The sequence below is a fragment of the Mauremys reevesii genome, linkage group 10 (assembly GCF_016161935.1).
Source record: "Mauremys reevesii isolate NIE-2019 linkage group 10, ASM1616193v1, whole genome shotgun sequence".
NCBI lineage: Eukaryota > Metazoa > Chordata > Testudines > Geoemydidae > Mauremys > Mauremys reevesii.
The window spans coordinates 68,345,370-68,364,660 of NC_052632.1; the positions used below are offsets into that span (position 1 = coordinate 68,345,370).

Here is a 19,291-nt window from a genome sequence, read left to right on the forward strand (position 1 = left end):
AGCTGCAGTCAGAAGCCAGAGCTGAACCCTTCTTCAGTCAGGCAGCTCTGCGCTCACAGGAATGAGGGGTGGCAGTGGCATCTGACCCCCTGTGCTACCCCATCTCACCTCTGTTTGGGGGAGCAATGCCTCCCCAAACTACGCCTGCCAGAAACCACGTGGGCACATGACCATTCACGCAGATTCTCTTTGCTTCCCTATCATTTTCCACTGAGAAGCAAAAGAATCTGCAGAGGGACCTGAATTCTGTGCCTGTGCAGAATTCCCCCAGGAGTAAAAGTGTATACAAAAAAATCGAAGTGGCACCATGATTGGGTCTGCTCCTGTGAGTCTTTCATGCACAGAACTCCCATTGATTTCACTGAGAGTTCTACATTCAGAGAGCTTGCATGATTAGGCCCACAGAGCCTGAGCTTGCAAAGACTTACATATGTGCTTAACTTTACTACCATGACTACGCGTACTAGCACACTTAACTTTGTGCATTGAATTGTCCCCTGCCTTTAGCGGGACAGCTCACACTGGGAAAGCTAAGCATGTCTTTGCAGGACTGTGGTCACAATTATTCATTTTTACCTTTTGTGAAATACACATTCTTTCAATGGAATTTCCTGTTTTGAAAGAAAATTACTGTCAATTATATTACTAGTAAGTATTGTGTTGGCCTGTAAATTAGTGTAAATTTACTGTCTCTCTGATAATCAGTGTATTAAAAAGCCCAATATATTTGTAATTTATAATAAAAATATTTCCTACCAGTCAACTGGATTTTTTAAAGTGATAAAATTACTCCAAGGAAAGACTTATTTTTATACCACTGTGGGAAAGGGGTCCAGGAGTCAGATAGGATATTTCCTAGAACCACATGAAGTGGAGATAAAATAGAAAGACACAAATGCTCTTAATTCCCTTCCAAGACAGTTACTTCATTCTCAACTGAGTATAAATATGATGCATTTTTAAAAAATTTTTTAGAACAGATGTCAAAGCTGTTGCTCATTGTCATTACAGTTAGCTCTAGACAACGAGGCTTCAGCAGTGCAGACTGACTTCCCTGTAGATGCTAATGATGCCTATGGAAGCCAGCCCAATGGAAGTGACACAATAACATCATGTTGCCTTAAATGTGACCCAGATTTTCAAACTTGTTAGCACTAAAAGCCAAGCATTTAGTAAAAGTGTGTATCCTAAGTGAGATTCACTGAACACAAGAGTAATCCAGATCCAATTAGGCCCTGGCCCTGAAGTCTGTGGTAAAACTCATATTGCCTTTATTTGTACAGGATCAATCCTTCTGTTAGTTTCTTCAGAGCTGAAACTGACTTGGAAATGGTGATATTCAATTCTCATAACATTTTAACATGGTTTGACTCATGCGATTCTTTCCCCCACAAAGTGCACAAACATTTAAATGTGGTAAAGATTTTATTTTTAGCTTTAGATTTAAAGCAGATTTGGCAAGTAAGCTCTGTGCTTAAGTTTTGCAGCCTTATTAGTATATTCTGAAATGGTGAAAAAGAGCAATTCCTTATGACAAGAAGAGGTAGTCTTTTTATATGTTTTTTATAAGTTTTAGCAATTAAATCTTCTAAAAAATAACTTTAAATACCATGGTGCTGTTGATTATAAAAATAACTATTTTACTCTGCATCAGGACAAAACCTATTGTTACATGAATTTTGGGGGGATTTCATAACTAAGACTGATGGTCTCGGATGGGCTCATACTCAGGTGCCTTAGCCCCTCCACAGCTGTGGCTACATTGCTATTTTTAGAATGCTAGTTTGATCAGAACTAGCATGGATAGATCTCCTCTGGGTGAAATTTACAACTTCTAACTCCAATGCAGACATACCCTCAGATCCTGTATTGAGTTTGCAGAGCCAGCTATTAGGGAATATTTTTTTTAAAACTTCTTCACAAAATACATAGCGTATTCATTTTCTTTAAAGGAAAGTATATTTTAAAAGCTTAAGAAATAATAAAGGAATGGGATCTCAGCTGGTGTAAATTGGCCTTGAAATGTTCAATAAAATTAACTATTTTTTAAAAATGTTCATACACTAGATAAGATTCAAAGTTGTTTAATGCATGTTAATTTTTTAAAAATGAAACATTCCAAGATATACAGTCATAAAGATACAGGATCTCTCATATTAAAGATTAACAGTACATTAGAGGCTTGCATAAATACTTATTGCTATTGTGTAACATGTTCCAAATTATCCTCTACAGAGTTCAAGTAACATACGCATACATACATACAATGCACTATAGAAAACTCTAAGCAATGGAAGCACATTCTTCAAATAATGAAATCTGGTAGAGTATTTGGAAATTACTCTCTCATAAAAATATAGTTCTTGTTTAAAAAAAAAAAAAGTAGTGCATTTAAGAGGTACTGGCATATAAGAGTATAAATGTTTCCAAATGTTGTATTGCAAAGTTGCTACTTATTTGCTTTAAAATATGTACACCTGAGAGTTAAGCCAGAAAGGCACTAGAACATTCAAAACTTGTTCAGAACAAAATTGGAGTAACAGTACATTACAGGCATAAAATCAGGGCCAAATCCCCAACTGGTGTAAACTGGCTTAGCTCCATTTACTTCAGTTTCACTACACTGATTTACACCAATTGAGGATCTGTCCTCAGTTGGTTTTTCCCCAGTGTTTGTTCAAAATTCCTTTCTTTGTATTTTGCTTCTGAAACTCTTAGGGCCAAATTTCCAGTGTACCATAGATGAGACGGACCATAATAGCTGTTTCAGAGAAAAGCTCTAAGTCTACATATTAAAAATATTGAGGAAATCTACTTAAATGAATACAAATTTTATTTGTTCCTCCCCAATGTGCTAATTCAGCATAGCAACCTAGATGCCTCCAACACTTCAGTTTTAAAAGAGAAGTTAGCTGGAAAAGTGTGAAACTAGCAATTCCTATTCTCCCTCGACCCCCTCTACTCCCACAGCATAATTTATAAACTGATAAACTGATATTTCAAATGGTTTCTGGGCAAAGACACTTCACAGGCAAAGTTTCAGCTCAGAGCACATTTTTAGAGCAATCTAAAACCCCCTAAAAATAGGGGTTTAATGTAAACACTGACAATCTTAAACCCTAGCAGCATAAATAGTCCTACCAGAGAGTTTCTGTGCAGAGTTAATATGGTACAAACAGGTTAAGGCCACAATCCTGAAAACATTTGTGCACATTCTTAACTTTAAGCACAAGTAGTCCCATTGCAGCTGTAGGATTACTTGTGTTCTTAAAGTTAAGCATGCACAAAATTGTTTGAAAGATCCGGATCCTAGTTAGTGATTCAGTTTTCAAGATCCTACAGATTGTTATGTTTGTTCCTGCTGTATCTAGTGGTTCTGTAAAGTCTCAAAATGTCAAAACCCATCTCACACAATTTCCTTTTGGAGGTTTTTCAACTACGCTTCTGAGCTTCTGTTAACTTTCTGATTAGGAACTGTTTGTCACGACTCTCCTAAAAAGACAGTTAAAATAAAACACAATAAATATATTTGAAAATGACATTCTGTTTCTCCAATCTATCTATACGTATAAGTCACATTCACTTCTTCTTCACTAGGAAAAAAGGTGGGTTGTTACCACATGGTAACTACCACATGGTATATCCCTAGTAAAGACAAGGCAATTGTAATTTTAACATGAGTTAGCACTGTTTCCTTTTCAAAAGCACATATGTGACTTACGAGCACAAATCCTATTGACTTTCAATGACACGTGTGCTCCTCAATCACTCAGGGGCTTTTGAAAATTCCACCCCCAATATACATTAACACACATGCCCTTCTCAGACACAATCAAAGTTTAAATACCAAAAGCTGGAGTCCATCCTTAGATATACATGCAGGGGCATGCACTACAAAGTGTAATAGTCATTGACTGAAGCTCTGCTTGCACTCTTCAAGAGAAAACCTTGCTCCAACCAGGATAATGCTAATCTCCAAAGAGCACATTACTACAGGTACGTGTGGATGCTATTTTCATGCTTGCAAATCCCCGAAGCTCTGGGAATGGTTTGATTCTATGTGGAATGTCTGAGCCCTACTCATCAGTAGTTTCTCAAGTTAGTTATTTTAAAACTATTCCTAGTAGAACAGGGCCCAATTTCATGCTATTGTAATACAGACATATAATAATAATAATAACTAATAATATATAGGCATGTGGAGCTGTATTAGTAAATGCAGATTTGGAAACTCTGCTCAAAGTCAGATATCACAGTATTTTTTTGCATACATAGTACTTGCAAAGAGCAGTGATATAAAATAGAATGGAATATGTATACCTATATGGCAATCAGATTTATTCTCTGCTTGGGGCTAAGAAACATTCTTAGCAAGAACATTAATAAAATCCCCAAAGGAAATAGTCTGCCTAAGATGGGGTCAGTCACTTGACACCTCCTATTTTTCTGTCTTAATTACAGTTTTCAGAGATTAATAATTGAAGATCAGAAGGGATCATTAGATCATCTAGTCTGATATACTGTATCACATGGACCATAGAATTTCACCCAGTTACCCCCGTATTGCACACAATACCCTGTGTCTGAGTAAAGCATCTCTTCCAGAAAGGCATTCAGGCTTGATTTGAAGACATAAAGAGATGTTAAATTTGGGGGGGGGAGGAGTTGCCTTATTTCTAATAGAATCTGTCTAGCTTCAGATTCTAGCAATTGGTTCTTATTATTCCTTTAAACTCTTGCAAGATTAAAGAGCCCTTTAGTACCCTGTATTTTCTCCCTGTGAAGGTACTTATACACTCTTGTTCTCATTATACCTGGCTATATAAAAGAGAAATAAAAGGGAGCAAGAAAACAGCTGGTTTCTTTGCATGCTTGATTTCTAGTGCAACACAACTGAAAAACTTGGGAGGGGAGGTAGAAATGAAGACATTGTACGAGATCTTACCATAACCAATTGTTCCCTGAGCTGATCAACGACCCGTTTATGTGCTCCAGCCAAGGCAATGAAATAGAACATAATGAGGCTGCAAACAGGAAATTTGTATAATATATTACCATCATACACAGAGAACTATTCAGAAAAACAGAGAGTTATAGTGTACACCAAACTAAGCCGGGGGTGCTGGAACAATGTGTATAGTGGGGGTGCTGAGAGCCAGTGAACCAAACTGTAAACCCTGGATAGAATGGAAACCACTTCAGTCAGCAGCACCCCTCGTTCCAGTGCCTATGAACTAAGCATTGTGATGGAAAACCCAAACTACTGAAGACTCAACTTACAGCTGGGATGGATAGGGGACAGCCATGACTGAAGCAGCCTGTGGCAACAGAGCTGTTGAGGGATTTCTCCTGTCAGCAGGAAGAGGCACTCAGGGTGCATGGAAGGTGGGGCCTCTCGAAGCTGTTCTGAGATCTGTAGTGGCACCCCCACCCCGGGTCTCTACACTTCTGTGGGGTTAGAGGGGCTCTGTTCCCGTCCGTGGACTATCAGCACCTTCCGTGCCCTGAGGGGCTGCTCCCTGAGAAGCTGAGTTTAAACAAGTAGTTCTCTAATTTCCCTCTTCTCCAGTTTTTACCCCTTGATCTGTAGTCACATCAATGGTATATCAATTCCTGTGGGCTTACTGTAGGATACTGCCCTTGTAAATGATTCAGAATGAGAATCACTCCATGAAAGGAGCAAAGGAGGTAGCAGGAAACTGGATGCTGAAACTGCTTGCCTGTCTGAGAACTGAAATGGTTTTTCTTCCAAATAATTAAAATTTATGGTAACCACCTACTAGCAAACATGTCATAGGGAGTTAGTGACCATGTATTAAAAACATTCTGTGAGTATTAAGGACATAAAAAAATAAGACTTGAAGTCTTGGGAGTACAAAACTGCAGACCCAATTCAGGAAAGCACTTAAGCATGTGCTTAAAATTAAACCTTCAAGAATCAGGGCCTGGGGTGAACATTCAAATGTACTTGGTGGTTTTAATAATTGCACAAGTTATACAGAACCCCAGTGCACAAGCCTCTCAAGATCAATGAAAGTGACATAAAATTAAACTCTACTCTATGGACTGGCCTATCTGGAGACCAAGTAGCAACCTTGGGACTTTGGTTTCCTAAACTGGAAGGCCAGATGCATTACACAGGTGCAATTCTGGGGGGGAAACTGCCCTCTGCTTACAACATGCCAGTTTGCAGAATGGCTAGCAGCTAATGTTTTGGGAAGAGAGATAGGAAGCTGCGATGTTGGTCATCTGGACAACTAGGAGACGAGAGAAGAATGCAGATAATGAAAAGAGACAAAAGCTGAAGGTTTTAATACAAGATCTGAAGCCTTCCATCTCCCTGGGCAAAGAAAATTGGGTATAAAAAATGTTTCACATCCGTTTAATTAACAGAGAACTAAATCATACAACTACACGGAGGACAACAAAACTTAAAGGGCACCACCAAACTCAGCAACACTCACCAGATAACCACAAAGAAAGGCACTGCAAACGCTTCTGAAGCTATACCATTAAGGACCTTCTGCAGAGCTCCCGGAAACCCTCCTACTGTATGTGGAACAACATCCCACGAACGGTTAAAATTAACGAATGGCCCACATGCCTTAGAGGAGCGGATGCTATTGAAAAAGCAACATAAAAGAGATGTCACATAGAAAGATATAACAAGGCAACAGGGGATCCCATTCTTATTTGTTTCCATAAGTCAAAGTGCCCTTGTTTATATTAAAATGAGTTATTTTAAAACAAAAAAGTTACTAGTGCACAAGTAAGTAATTACTTTTTAATTCTATGCAGGTATATTTTCTTCTAACTTTTATTTCCAAAATGGTTGGTGACAGGATGGTCTGGTGCTTTGTGGGGTGTATATGTTCGGAGAGGTTTCTGTGGTCTAGAAAACTCATTATTTTGCATGTGGTACGATTAAGTGAGTGAATGTACTACAAATGCAGTATGAAAGGTCATCTTGTCTTCCTTCCTCCCTCCTTACACATCTTTCTTCCCTCAGCTTTATTTATTTCTATGCAGCAGCATTTTTCTGTCGAGTTCCTTTCTCACTTCCTTTTCATGATCAAATGAGCATTAAAGAGTGCTGACACCGGTTGGACTGTCTTAACAAGAAGTCAGAAAAGCCAGGGATAATTGCCCTGGTTTAATCCTGAAAGGCCAGTGAAGCTTCTTGAGGAAAGCAGTGTCTGCAGCCAATCAGAACCAGACAAGAGCCAAAACATTTTTTAAAAAGCTCTCATGAGGTTTGGGAGAAAGGGGTGTAATTCAAACACTAGATGCTACCAGCCTCCTGAACCCAAGTTCTGGCACAGTAAATTTTCCTGAGTTGAGGCTAAACCTTGGAGGACTGAAGGCCAGGCTGGAGAACCTGAATTTTGACTTTGGGGTATTTGTGTTTGGAACGTTTGGATGCATGTCTTTTCCCAGCACAGGGGAGGACAAATTAAACTTTTATTCTTCTCCTTCTCGCCCCCTCTCCCCTCAAGAGAGGGAGGGGGAGAGAGAGAGAGCAAGCGAGCAAGCAACTGTGACTTGTTTTATGAAAGCCAGACCCACCACTTGAGGCATCCCTACTCGAGTTAAAAAAAATCCCTTTACATTAAAACAAAATAATAAACTTTATAAATATTAAACCATTATTTACCGTGTCATGCTGAGTCCCAAGGGAATAAAAGCCAAGATAAGCCCAATCAACAGCACCGCCAGGAAGAAGAAATTAGAGCTTGATGCTCTGACAGACTTCTTGGAAGGTCTACATGTATGCATCAAACTTATCTGGAGAAGAAGAAGGGGGGGTGCGGGAGGGAGAAACAGATCTCAACCATTTATTTTTCCAGTAGGTCGATGTCTACCCTAGCCTAGCCCATCCCCCTCCTCTGGCCCCAAATATTAAGGGCTCAATCCTGCTCCCTTTGACATCAATGGGCTCCCTGAAGCTGAAGTCAGAATGTTTTATATTTCAGAAGAAGCCAAATACCAGCCACCATCTTGGGTTTGCATCTTCTCAAGAGGAATCACCTATAGTTGCTTTTAGAGCCTTGGCCCCAATCCAGCCACAGATCCCTATGACTGCGTACAGGCCCACTGACTGCAATGGAGTCCTGCCTGTGTGGAGTATATTGCAGGATCGGGGCCTTAGGTTTTGAATCCAAAAATCCCAACAAGTCACATAAATCTCTGCAAAATATTAAAATGCCAGCCGGGATTTCCTGCTCAAAAGGAATGAATCTAAGCTAGTCTGGTCAGATTTCACAATTTCTGAGACAAAAGGCCCATAGAACTGACACTTCTTAAACAAAGTCTCGGATTTCCATTGTGTTGATTGAACTGAATATATGCCATCTTGGCAAAATCCTTTCCTTGCTCTGAAGTCTCATTTTGGTAAATAAACCACCGGCAAAAAGGTATAAATTAACTGCATCACGAAGCAACAGTTTCTTATAAAATGGACAAATTAACTGATGGGCATGACATTAAACAGTCATTTTCTAGATCATTTCAAAGTGAAATAGCTACTTTTATTTTTAAACAAAAAACATCACCATAAAACCACCCCAAAGAGGACACCATGTTATTTCATTTCCAGTACACTGCACCCTTAGTATTTTACTATTTCTATCTTCTGCAAGTACAAAAGTCCCAGAGAAGTAAACAATTTACTTCCACTTACCACAAGCCTTCATTACCTTTTTAATGTAAAAGACGATAAAATATTTTACAGTTGCTATAGCAGGAAGAAGTGGTGAATAAAAGGTTCCAATCCAGCAGATTGTCTGCCCGTAAACAATTTCCAGTACATTTTCAGGAATTTGAAATTTCTGCAGCCCGCACCACTGAATCGGTTTATAAGAGCAATAGGTAACTAACAACCTAAAAAACAAAACACTAGGTCTCAAGCAGTGAGACTGAACTGAACTCCACAACCTTTTAAATACCGGTATATAGTCAGAGTAACGAGAAAAGTAACATTAAAAGCAGTAGACAAAACTTGTAACACAATGACATCTGAAGAAACCAAATTCCGTTGGCAGGCAAGTGTGCAATTGAGCAGGTATTTTATTTAGCAATTTGGTAATTTTATAATTGGTCTTATTTTAAAATGGAAGAGCTGGTGAGAAAAGTAGAGAAACAGGAGTGGGTAAAAGGGAACATCTTAGCATGTTCAGCAAAAAGCATTTCAATGGGAGCGAATACTCACTTTCTAGGAAAGTCAACAAACACCGCCACAGCAAAAATGATTATGAAATCAAAAATCATCAGCTTATACATTTCCTGCCCAACTCGAGATTCCCAGCACTGAAAAAAATAAAGGAGGAAAACAGGATTAGAAGAACAAACAGCAACTACAGAAATCGGTCAGAAAACACAACTAACTTCAAAATCACTGCCATAATAGTGAACTCCTAGCCATGTTTCCAATTTTTTTAATTAATTATTATTGCCCTATAACCCATAAACATTTTAAAGGACCAAACCTTGGGCCCATTGGTATCAAATGCAATAATGCTGTTGGGTCTGAGCCTTAGCTGGTGTTAATGTTCATAGCTCCAATGAGACAGATCTACACCAGCTGAGGATCTGTCCCACTGGCTCCAATGGAATCGCAATGTTGCCCTAAAAGGAAAACAAGCCATACACAGATTTAAGAACTTCACTGATTTACACTGAGCAATAATATGTAGTGCTAACTCTCTCTCTCCCCCAACCCTGCACAGCAACCCAAGTCCTGATTCACAGCCCACAACTAAAGAGGGGGCAGCCGATTGTCAGCTCCCAGTAGATGCAGGAGATATATAGCAAGGAAAACTAATGCCTCTCTTGGAGGACATTAAAGATAAGCATGTCTCAAAGTGAACATCAATTCTGAGTCCCTGACACGCAAGCAAAGCATGTACAAAGGTATATTTATTTGGTCGTTCCGATTGATTAAACACAAAATCTGCTTACTGGGTAGAGTTCGTAATTGTATCCACAGGCCTTACACTTTTCATTAGCACATACGATTCGATTCCCCAGTGAAAACAAGAGAACACCAATGTTGGCCAGCCGCACAAAGACACACCTGGAGAAATGACAAAACCCCACGCTCTAACCCCTCAGAAAAGTCACAAGTGTAGAGCCCGATCCAACTGGCAATGAGAGTCTATTAAGTGTAACAGGGTGTTGGATCAGGCCCTTAATACAAAGGCATTTCACACAGCTTTAACTGAAGAATAAGCCAATGAGTTAACATAGGTTTTATTTCAGTTTCAATAACATTAAGCTTCTTTGACTCTTCCCCACTTTAGAACACAGTAGGTCAGTGTTTTGCTTACGTTATGTCCTAGAGCACAGTCATTTCAAATGTAGGCTTTGGGACAGCCACCATCCTAGGGCTGCCACTCTCTAACTGCTTCAGGCCACCAACTCCCAGCCCTTTGCGTGCTTATCTTGCACTATCTTTTGGCATAAAGTACTTAACTTCCACTTTGTGCTGGGCCTTGTGCTGCTCTAGCTCTACTAATGCAAGACAGTAACATAAGTGAAGCTGATGACTGCACCCTCTGTTGCTGTCCTATGGAATAGCTGCTGTACAGAGGGACAGTGTGAACATTTCTCCTGCACTACTAAGAACTGTGCCAAGACTGTATCTCTGTCCTACCACCCATTTATATCAGGGTGAGCCCCCAGAACCAACCCCACCACAGACCACCCAGCTGGGGGGGGGGGCGAAGATGAGGAAATGACGACATTGTCCTTACATCCACAGACACAGTTGTGGATTGTTTCCAGAAATGAAAAAATGCAGTCACAGAAGTCCTGCTATCTCTGCTATCCTGGGCCTTCCCAAGGAAGCCAGGTTGGCTGCTGTGAGGAGCCACAATATAGCTGCTCCCTGATTTGAGATGTTGCTGCTTGGGACCATTTTAACCTATGAAAAGAGCACCCATGTGCCACCCACGATCAGCGCCTTAGAAAAGCTTGTGACGGTAATAATAAACACACTTACCGCATAAGTGTTAACCTGATCTCAAAGGCTGGTGAATAATCTTCAAATCTGATGATATATGAAAAAAACAGAGGCGCAATAAAGTTGGCCAGGGTGATCACTATAGAAGGCAAGTATTGCACGAAGAGATTACCCTCAAACGTCATCTTGCTGATGACCTACATGGGATGAGAGGTGAGAAGTGTAACACACACAAAAACTTCTCTGTTCCTGTTCTCTGCTCAGGCTTCCCATTGGCCTCAGCTATCCAGAACTCTGGCATCATCTTTCACTCTGATCTCTCTTTCTCCACCCACATCTCCAGAGACTACAAATTTGCCTACTGGCACCTCTGCACCACTGTCAATACACAGCATTGCCTTGTCCCCATCCCTTCCCAAATGTGCATCCAAGCCATCATCCCTGCATACTTGGAACACTAAGACTGCTCCCCCAAGGCCTCCCTAAGTCCAAGTACATGCAGAATGCCACAGCCAGCTTTTATACCGATGCATAAAAAGCACAGCTGTGTCTCAGCTCTTTCTCTTCCCCTGCCTCACACGACTCCCCTGGCTTCCCAATCATTTTAGGATCCTGAACTCCTTGGGTGAAATCTTGGCCCTAATGAAGACAAAGGCAAAACTCCTGCCAGGATTTCACCCTTTGTATTTAAAACCTTGCATGGCCTTTTGTCTATACAGGCCCTCTTTCCCTCCTCTTCCTGTTTGTCGAGCACTGGCCTTCTCTCTGTCATGTCAAAAAAAAAAATCTGGCCACTGTTGGTGCAAGGACCTTTTTCTTCTCCATGGAGTGCCTACCCTGGAATAACTTTCCTGTGTCTTCCCACATTAGTAACTGTCTCATTTGAAGACATCGCTTTTCTCTCTTGCATATACCTCTTGATTCCACTCCCCATTTGCTGCCAACTAATCAATGAACTGACGAGTGCTTTGGGATCCCCTTTGTATGGAAGATGCTATGCAAGAGAATATTGCATCAGACCAAACCACTCCATTCCTTTACAATTCTTCACCTTATTTGCCAAGCATACTTTGATCATCAGCACACTGCCAGGATTTATTCTCATGTCCTGTCTAAGACTTACATTGGAAATATTTTCTTGTGAGTAGACGGTTGCTTTATAGATAGAGTAAAAGCATCCTGACAAAAGTGCAAGAACAAAGATATTTAAAAATATTCTTAGACAGTAGATGCGCAGCTTTTCTTCTGTTGTCCTGCGAGCTTTTTTTTGCCTTAGTCTTTCTTCCTCCAAGTCTGTCTATAAATCAAAGAAAATTCATATTGAAATGTACAGTCCTCTGATGCAGAGGGAAATGTGTCATCTGGAACATCTGATTAAGACAAAGAGATATATCTTGTTCTTGAGGTGCACACATTTGCAGCCTGATCCAAAACTTATTGAAGAAGTTTTTCCATTGACTTCAATGGGTTCTGAACGAGTCTATATCCCAATGTAAATCCCCTAACCCCGTGTTTTTCATCCTTTTCAGGTTGGCAACCCCTTCTTCAAAGTAAAAAAATCTTTGTGTCCATTTTACATTTACAATAAGAGTAAAATATGTACCAATGATAACAAGGATAAGCCTATATAGTCTATTTCTGTGTGGGTTTCAAGAGGTTGACAAGAATACTTGACTTTTAAAAGTCAGGCTGTGAGGAGAGTGGAGGAATGAAATTCTTTGCTTTAGATATTGCAATAACATTTTCAATGCTTTGTGACCCCACGTGGGGGTCAGAACCTACTGGATGTGAAACACTCATCTACACCATCTCATCAGATAATTAAATAGTAAGCTCTTTGGGGCAAGGAGCTGAGTTTTTAATTTGTTCTATGAAAACCCCTGGCAAACTTTTGGGCACTGCAAAAACAAACACAGTAATAATCTTAACACCGTTAATATCAATGGGAGTTAGTCTCATGAACTGACTATAAAAGATAACTCACCCTAAAAAGGGCATTTTCATTTATACTTGATGTAATATATTAAAACTCAAAGGGAATTTAAGGCAGATAACCTTAGTGAAGTTCACTTTCCATCCCCAGAACAAGTACGGCATTCACACATCATCCCATTATTGCACATCAAGGATGATCTCTAAGGGAGATGTTAATCCAGCCTCCAGGCTCATTCAGCATGAGACTCAGGACATGGGAAGCAAAGGAGGGGCTGGTTCTGTTCACATTGTGTGCTCTGCTTAACTGACGGAATAATGGTAACATGCACGGACACGTTACGTTGCACCCCCATGTATTCGTGACTAGAATCAAGACTTTTATTGGAAATGACATCACCACTAGGATGAAGGAAGCTTTGATTTGTGACCTGAGTGGCAGCCATCTTATTTTCTCCACACTGGAATGAAACTAACTGAGGCCCTGGATTTATGGTAACATATTAATCTGGTCTTAAAAGAGACGAAAAACGTGGGTGTTATATTTTGTGATGTATAGACAAACAATAGCTATTGTTTAATGGCATTACACACACACTGTCTCAGTATTCAAAATGGATAAGAAAGAGGAGGAATAAGGCAATAAGTGGTAGATTTCTCTCCAAAGGTCATTTTACCACACAAATAGCAGCAAACGTGTGTGGGGAAAAGGCAGAATAATACTGATTTTAATCAGAAATGCCTTATAGCCCCCAGCTGTCTGTAGAAAACCTCTTCTACTGTCGAGAACCTATTTGGAGGTTTGAATCATATTTTCTGCACATGTGCATGTGTCACTGAAACACCTGATTGAAAACAGGGGTGTGTTTTTTAAAGCAGCAGTGTCGCGGTTGGCAAATAAACTGTAAGGTAAACTGCTGCTGCTCTTTATTCTGACCAAGGAGCTTCCTACAATGTTGCAACCTTTCAACCCCACAATCAATAGCTTTCCTGTTGGGATAAGTAGAGACTAGCACAGGAAGAATGACTGGAATGTGAGCAAGAAGACAACAAGAGAAGCATGGGCTGGATGAGGGAAGGCCCTGAACCTCAGTACTGATCCTGCCAGCGTTGCAACAGACCCCTATGTAGTCCGGAAGAGCATGCAATAGGATGTGGGATCTCTCACACACTCACACTCTCTCTCAATGTGCGCATGCTTCTTTAATCTTCCTAGCCCTATCCCAATTATCTGCAAAGCTATGCACATGTCTTATTAGCCACTCTGAAGTGCAGCAAGGTGAAATAGGATACAAAGGAAAAAAACAAAAACAGTTACTTACTTTTAGTTCATATTTTAAACTACTATGTTTTAGCCGTGAAGCATTCAGGTCTGTAATGCAGAAGTCCCAGCCTGCAAAGATTTTGTTGCAGTAACTCTGAAATGGATCTTCCTCCCGTACAAAGCTTTGTTTAAATCCTTCCACAGACCTAATAAAACATATTGCAGACCCTTGTTAATTCATTAACAATCTTACCAAAAACTTGAGGAACCACGATTTCTACATTTTTTCTTTCTGCCCTTTCAAAATCTATATAGCAGAAGGCAAAGTCTCTACTAGTTGACACACATTAATCAGCACAAGCATCTGTTACCAATTTTTTCATCTAAGCTCTCTCAGTAAGGCCTAAGATAAGAAAAAAAAATCAGCTTGAAGTCATTGTAACCCATGAAAACTAAGGTTTTGTGTAGTTCACAAATGGATTTCAGAGTCCCCTCAACTCTTAGCAACCACATATACTTCCAGAAATACACAGACACTGGTTACACAGTGTCCATGCGGTCTTCTGTTTTGCCAGTTTCTTCCCTCTCCAACTCACACTACCTTTGCACAAAAACGTATTTCAACTTTATTAAAAATATTAAAAATTCTTAGCTCCCAATGCATTATATTAAAAAAAAATCCTAACAGCTCAAGACAACACAGATAAGGACTTCAGACATCATTATCATGATCTCCATACCAGGGCTTGTAAGATCATAAATCCAGAAGCTAGATTTATTCAGCCTAGTCAATATTCAGCTTTATTCGTTCACTTGAGTCTGCATCACAGACCTAAAGTTTTTGCTTCAGCCCACATCAAAGGCTGAATGATCCCCTGGAAAGCAGCCAGTAGAATGAATTTTTTATTTCACTTGCTCTGTATCAATACATTTTTGGAAGAAGAAAACACCATGAGTTCTCAGAAGGGATTTAGCTGACGCTACAAGAATAAGAAGTCCAAGAATAATTCACTGTTTCCCCTATATACTGGGATAGAAAGTGAACTGTACAATATGAAGCAGTAAATAGAAGATACCAAAAGTTGTCTTTACCTTTTCACTATCCAGATAAGACTTAATGAGAGATACACAAGTGTAGTCAGCAAGTACGCAAGTGGTAGATTGTATTTAATGGCATTGAAATGTACCATATCTATTCTGTAATATCCATAAAACAGACTCGTCATTTCAAGGAAGCCCTGTGACAGGATGAAATGCACATAACATTATTAATCACTCAGACAGTAAACATGGGTTTGCAAAGAGCTTAGGACAACGAAACAAAGATTGCTCTAATGGGCCCCAAACAAGCCGCAACAAGTTTGTGGTTCCCAAGTTTTTGCAGTGTGAACCACGTTTTGTTAGAGAGATTACCTACCTCATGGACCCACTTCCCCTTCCACTCACAACACATGCCTTCCACTGGCAGCGGCAGATGTAATATTTTTAAAGCTTCTTTCAGTGCAAAATAGCAGCTGGCAATGAGGATAAGTGACTGCAGCATGTGACCAGCCAGGTCTCCTGACCCACCAGCAAGCAGCTGCTTGTTGCATATAAAGATTACAACTTTATCTCCACTGATGTATATGCAGCATCATTTTCAAAACCGATGTGAAAAATTATTCTCCTAGCAAAACTCCTTTTTATTTTACATGTGTTAACTTTGGATTTAGAAAAGTAAAACAATTCAATCTAATTACTCACAGTGCCAGAGAGCAGATCTATTATGTAAGTATAGAAGTAAACGAGTCCTTTAGTACCACTAATTGTATAAATTGTGCATTGTGGCTCTGCAAAAGGAAGACAGAATAAAAGTCACTGGGAAAGTAGTAATTTTCCACTTTACCATGAGACCATGGTAGTTCAAACATAACTTCTACAGTCAAACACTTATCTCCCCTTTAAAACGCTTGACATAAACAATAGTAGACTATTGTAAGGATGTTTACCTATGCCTTTTGGAGAAACTTTAACATAGCTACTGTTGAGAACTCCATATTGAGAAATGGTGCTTGGAAGTGTTATAAAACTGAACATCAGAACAAAGATTATAAAATTTAACAGCACCAGGAAACGCAGGAAGGAGAAATAGGACTTGATACCAGTGCCAAACTTCCCTGGGAACAGAAAAGAAAATGTCACCAATCATAATGAAAAAAATCACTGTGAATATAAAACAACATTAAAGGCAAAGGGTCCTGAATCTGATCTCAGTTACATATGGGGAAATCTGGAGGCATGCCACTGAAGCTAGTATTGTTACTCTAGATTTACAATGATGTAAATTAAATGAGAATCTGACTCAGTGTCTCTTTTCAACTAGTTTTCATCTGACACATCTGTATTGATCTGTCAGGGAATTAACTGTGTCCACACAACACAGCAACCTGCAAAAAAAAAAAAAGGGAAAAAACACAGATTCCTCTTTGAATTTGATCTCAAATCTAAGTACTTTTAAGGGAATCTAAACTGGTGTCATTTACACATTCTTCTGGGTCAGTCAACATAAAATTACATTAATTAAAAAAAAGAACAGGAGTACTTGTGGCACTTTAGAGACTAACAAATTTATTTCAGCATAAGCTTTCGTGGGCTACAGCTCACTTCTTCGGATGCACAGAATGGAACACACAGACAGGAGATATTTATACATACAGAGAACATGAAAAGGTGTGAGGAGAACTTAACATAGGGAAATAGATTCAATTAGTGTAATGACCCAACCATTCCCAGTCTCTGTTTAAACCTAAGTTAATTGTATCTAATTTGCATATTAATTCGAGTTCAGCAGTCTCTCTTTGGAGCCTGTTTTTGAAGTTTTTTTGTTGCAAAATTGCCACCTTCAAGTCTGTCACTGAGTGGTTAGACTTGCATCCGACGAAGTGGGTATTCACCCACGAAAGCTCATGCTCCAAAACGTCTGTTAGTCTATAAGGTGCCACAGGACTCTTTGCTGCTTTTACAGATCCAGACTAACACAGCTACCCCTCTGATACCTGAGTGGTTAGAGAGGTTGAAGTGTTCTCCCATTGGTTTTTGAATGTTATGATTCCTGATGTCAGATTTGTGTCCATTTATTCTTTTGCGTAGAGACTGTCCGGTTTGGCCAATGTACATGGCAGAGGGGCATTGCTGGCATATATCACATTGGTAGATGTGCAGGTGAACGAGCCCGATGGCGTGGCTGATGTGATTAGGTCCTATGATGGTGTCACTTGAATAGATATGTGGACAGAGCTGGCATCGGGCTTTGTTGCAAGGATAGGTTCCTGGGTTAGTGTTTATGTTGTATGGTGTGCGGTTGCTGGTCAGTATTTGCTTCAGGTTGGGAGGCTGTCTGTAAGCGAGGACTGGTCTGTCTCCCAAGATCTGTGAGAGTGAGGGATCATCTTTAAGGATAGGTTGTAGATCTTTGATGATGCGCTGGAGAGGTTTTAGTTGGGGGCTGAAGGTGACGGCTAGTGGCGTTCTGTTTTTTTTTTTTGTTGGGCCTGTCCTGTAGTAGATGGCTTCTGGGTACTCTTCTGGCTCTGTCAATCTGTTTTTTCACTTCAGCATTTGGGAACTGTAGTTTTAAGAATGCTTGATAGAACTCGAATTAATATGCAAATTAGATACAATTAACTTAGGTTTAAACAGAGACTGGGAATGGTTGGGTCATTACACTAATTGAATCTATTTCCCCATGTTAAGTTCTCCTCACACCTTCTATGGGTCATCTCGATTATCACTTCAAAAGTTTTTTTTTCTCCTGCTGATGATAGCTCATCTCAATTGATTGGCCTCTTCCAGTTGGTATGTTTACTTCCACCTTTTCATGTTCTCTGTGTGTATAAATATCTCCTGTCTGTGTGTTCCATGCTATGCATCCGAAGAAGTGAACTGTAGCTCATGAAAGCTTATGCTGAAATAAATTTGTTAGTCTCTAAGGTGCCACAAGCACTCCTGTTCTTTTTGCGGATACAGACTAACACGGCTGCTACTCTGAAACCTGTCATTAATTTAGACTCTCTCCCATTCAGACTCACACCCACTTACTGAGGTGCCATTTACATTCCCTTACATATCACTTCTTAACACGCTCTTGAATCTGAGTGAGCATATGGAAATCTAATTTAGCCTAATTTAGTTCCAGGGAGCTATCTGGAGGTATAAACAGGTTAGGGGGAACTTTAACTTATCCCAATTACTTGCTTTTCCTAGTAATACCTCTCTCTTCCAGTCTCTTAGCATGTAATTTACTCCCTCAAACTCAATGTGCCAAATTTAAAGGTAATATGTGAGGGAAAGGTGCACAATAAATGACAGTAAGGGGTTGCAAGACTGAAGCAGGATAACTTATACCCAGGGGGCCAGTAGAAGGTGAAAGTTGCACCAGCTTAGACTCATGTAAGGTGCAAATGTTTGAATGGGCATGGAGTCAAGGCTAAGAAACCTTATCAGGGCAGCGTATGGACATTTGCACTGATGTCGACTGTGCCATGGTGTACCTATTCTGTAGACTTCAGTCTCTGGGACAGGCAAACTTATTTTCTGAGCAAAACACACACATACACTGATCTACATACTAACAATACTGCACACTTAATAGCAAGATAAAACAGAAAATGGAAGTATAAAAGGGGTAATACCCTCAATATTATGAATGTCATTTCTCCAAAGTTCCAAGTAAGACGACAGCTCCTTGGTTTCATCTAGGAATTTTTTCCATGATTTATTCCTGGTCTGCTTCAACTGATCCCATCCAGATAAATATTTTACATTAGCCTCCTGGATGTCCCTAGTAAAAATATAAATTAAAATAAACTTCCAGTCATAGGGACAGGTTTTTTGGGGGGGTGGGGGGGGGTGGAGTGTGTACACATACATACATGGCCTGGCACCACAATACAAATAAAGAATAGTAATGTACACAGGTTGGCCCACTTAAGCTATATGGGAACAAGTCAGGTTTCAACCAAAGGCTCCGGTACTGTACCCTTCATTTAAAATATAAAACAAAAATGGCTAATAAATCTCTCCTGTTCAGCTTCAGAATAATTTGTCTCCCTTACTGTAAACTAAAAATGGGACAATCCAATGACAACTAGTGCCAC

At 39.9% G+C, this 19,291-nt stretch overlaps 2 protein-coding genes across 4 annotated transcripts in view; one reads left to right on the forward strand and one right to left on the reverse strand.

Moving 5' to 3' along the window:
• Positions 1-2,074, forward strand: part of LOC120372946 — a 21,040-nt gene extending 18,966 nt beyond the window's left edge. Inside the window, exon 11 of the mRNA XM_039490524.1 lies at positions 1,012-2,074. The gene's annotated coding sequence lies outside the window, so the exon portion shown is untranslated. The remainder of the gene's footprint in view (positions 1-1,011) is intronic.
• TMC7 (transmembrane channel like 7) overlaps positions 2,069-19,291 on the reverse strand; it is a 26,592-nt gene continuing 9,369 nt past the window's right edge. The window contains exons 3-16 of one of the 3 annotated variants that reach the window (XM_039490530.1): positions 18,827-18,975; positions 16,145-16,312; positions 15,900-15,985; positions 15,249-15,394; positions 14,215-14,362; positions 12,084-12,257; positions 11,000-11,157; positions 9,958-10,072; positions 9,209-9,306; positions 8,697-8,880; positions 7,655-7,785; positions 6,465-6,620; positions 4,946-5,024; positions 2,069-3,492 (exon numbers count right to left, since the gene is read on the reverse strand). In XM_039490530.1, the coding sequence (XP_039346464.1) occupies positions 3,433-3,492; positions 4,946-5,024; positions 6,465-6,620; positions 7,655-7,785; positions 8,697-8,880; positions 9,209-9,306; positions 9,958-10,072; positions 11,000-11,157; positions 12,084-12,257; positions 14,215-14,362; positions 15,249-15,394; positions 15,900-15,985; positions 16,145-16,312; positions 18,827-18,975 (1,852 nt within the window). In that variant the 3' untranslated portion in view covers positions 2,069-3,432. Of the gene's footprint in view, positions 3,493-3,526; positions 5,025-6,464; positions 6,621-7,654; positions 7,786-8,696; positions 8,881-9,208; positions 9,307-9,957; positions 10,073-10,999; positions 11,158-12,083; positions 12,258-14,214; positions 14,363-15,248; positions 15,395-15,573; positions 15,864-15,899; positions 15,986-16,144; positions 16,313-18,826; positions 18,976-19,291 lie in introns of those variants that run through there. The other 2 variants (XM_039490529.1, XM_039490531.1) reach the window with 2 other exon arrangements.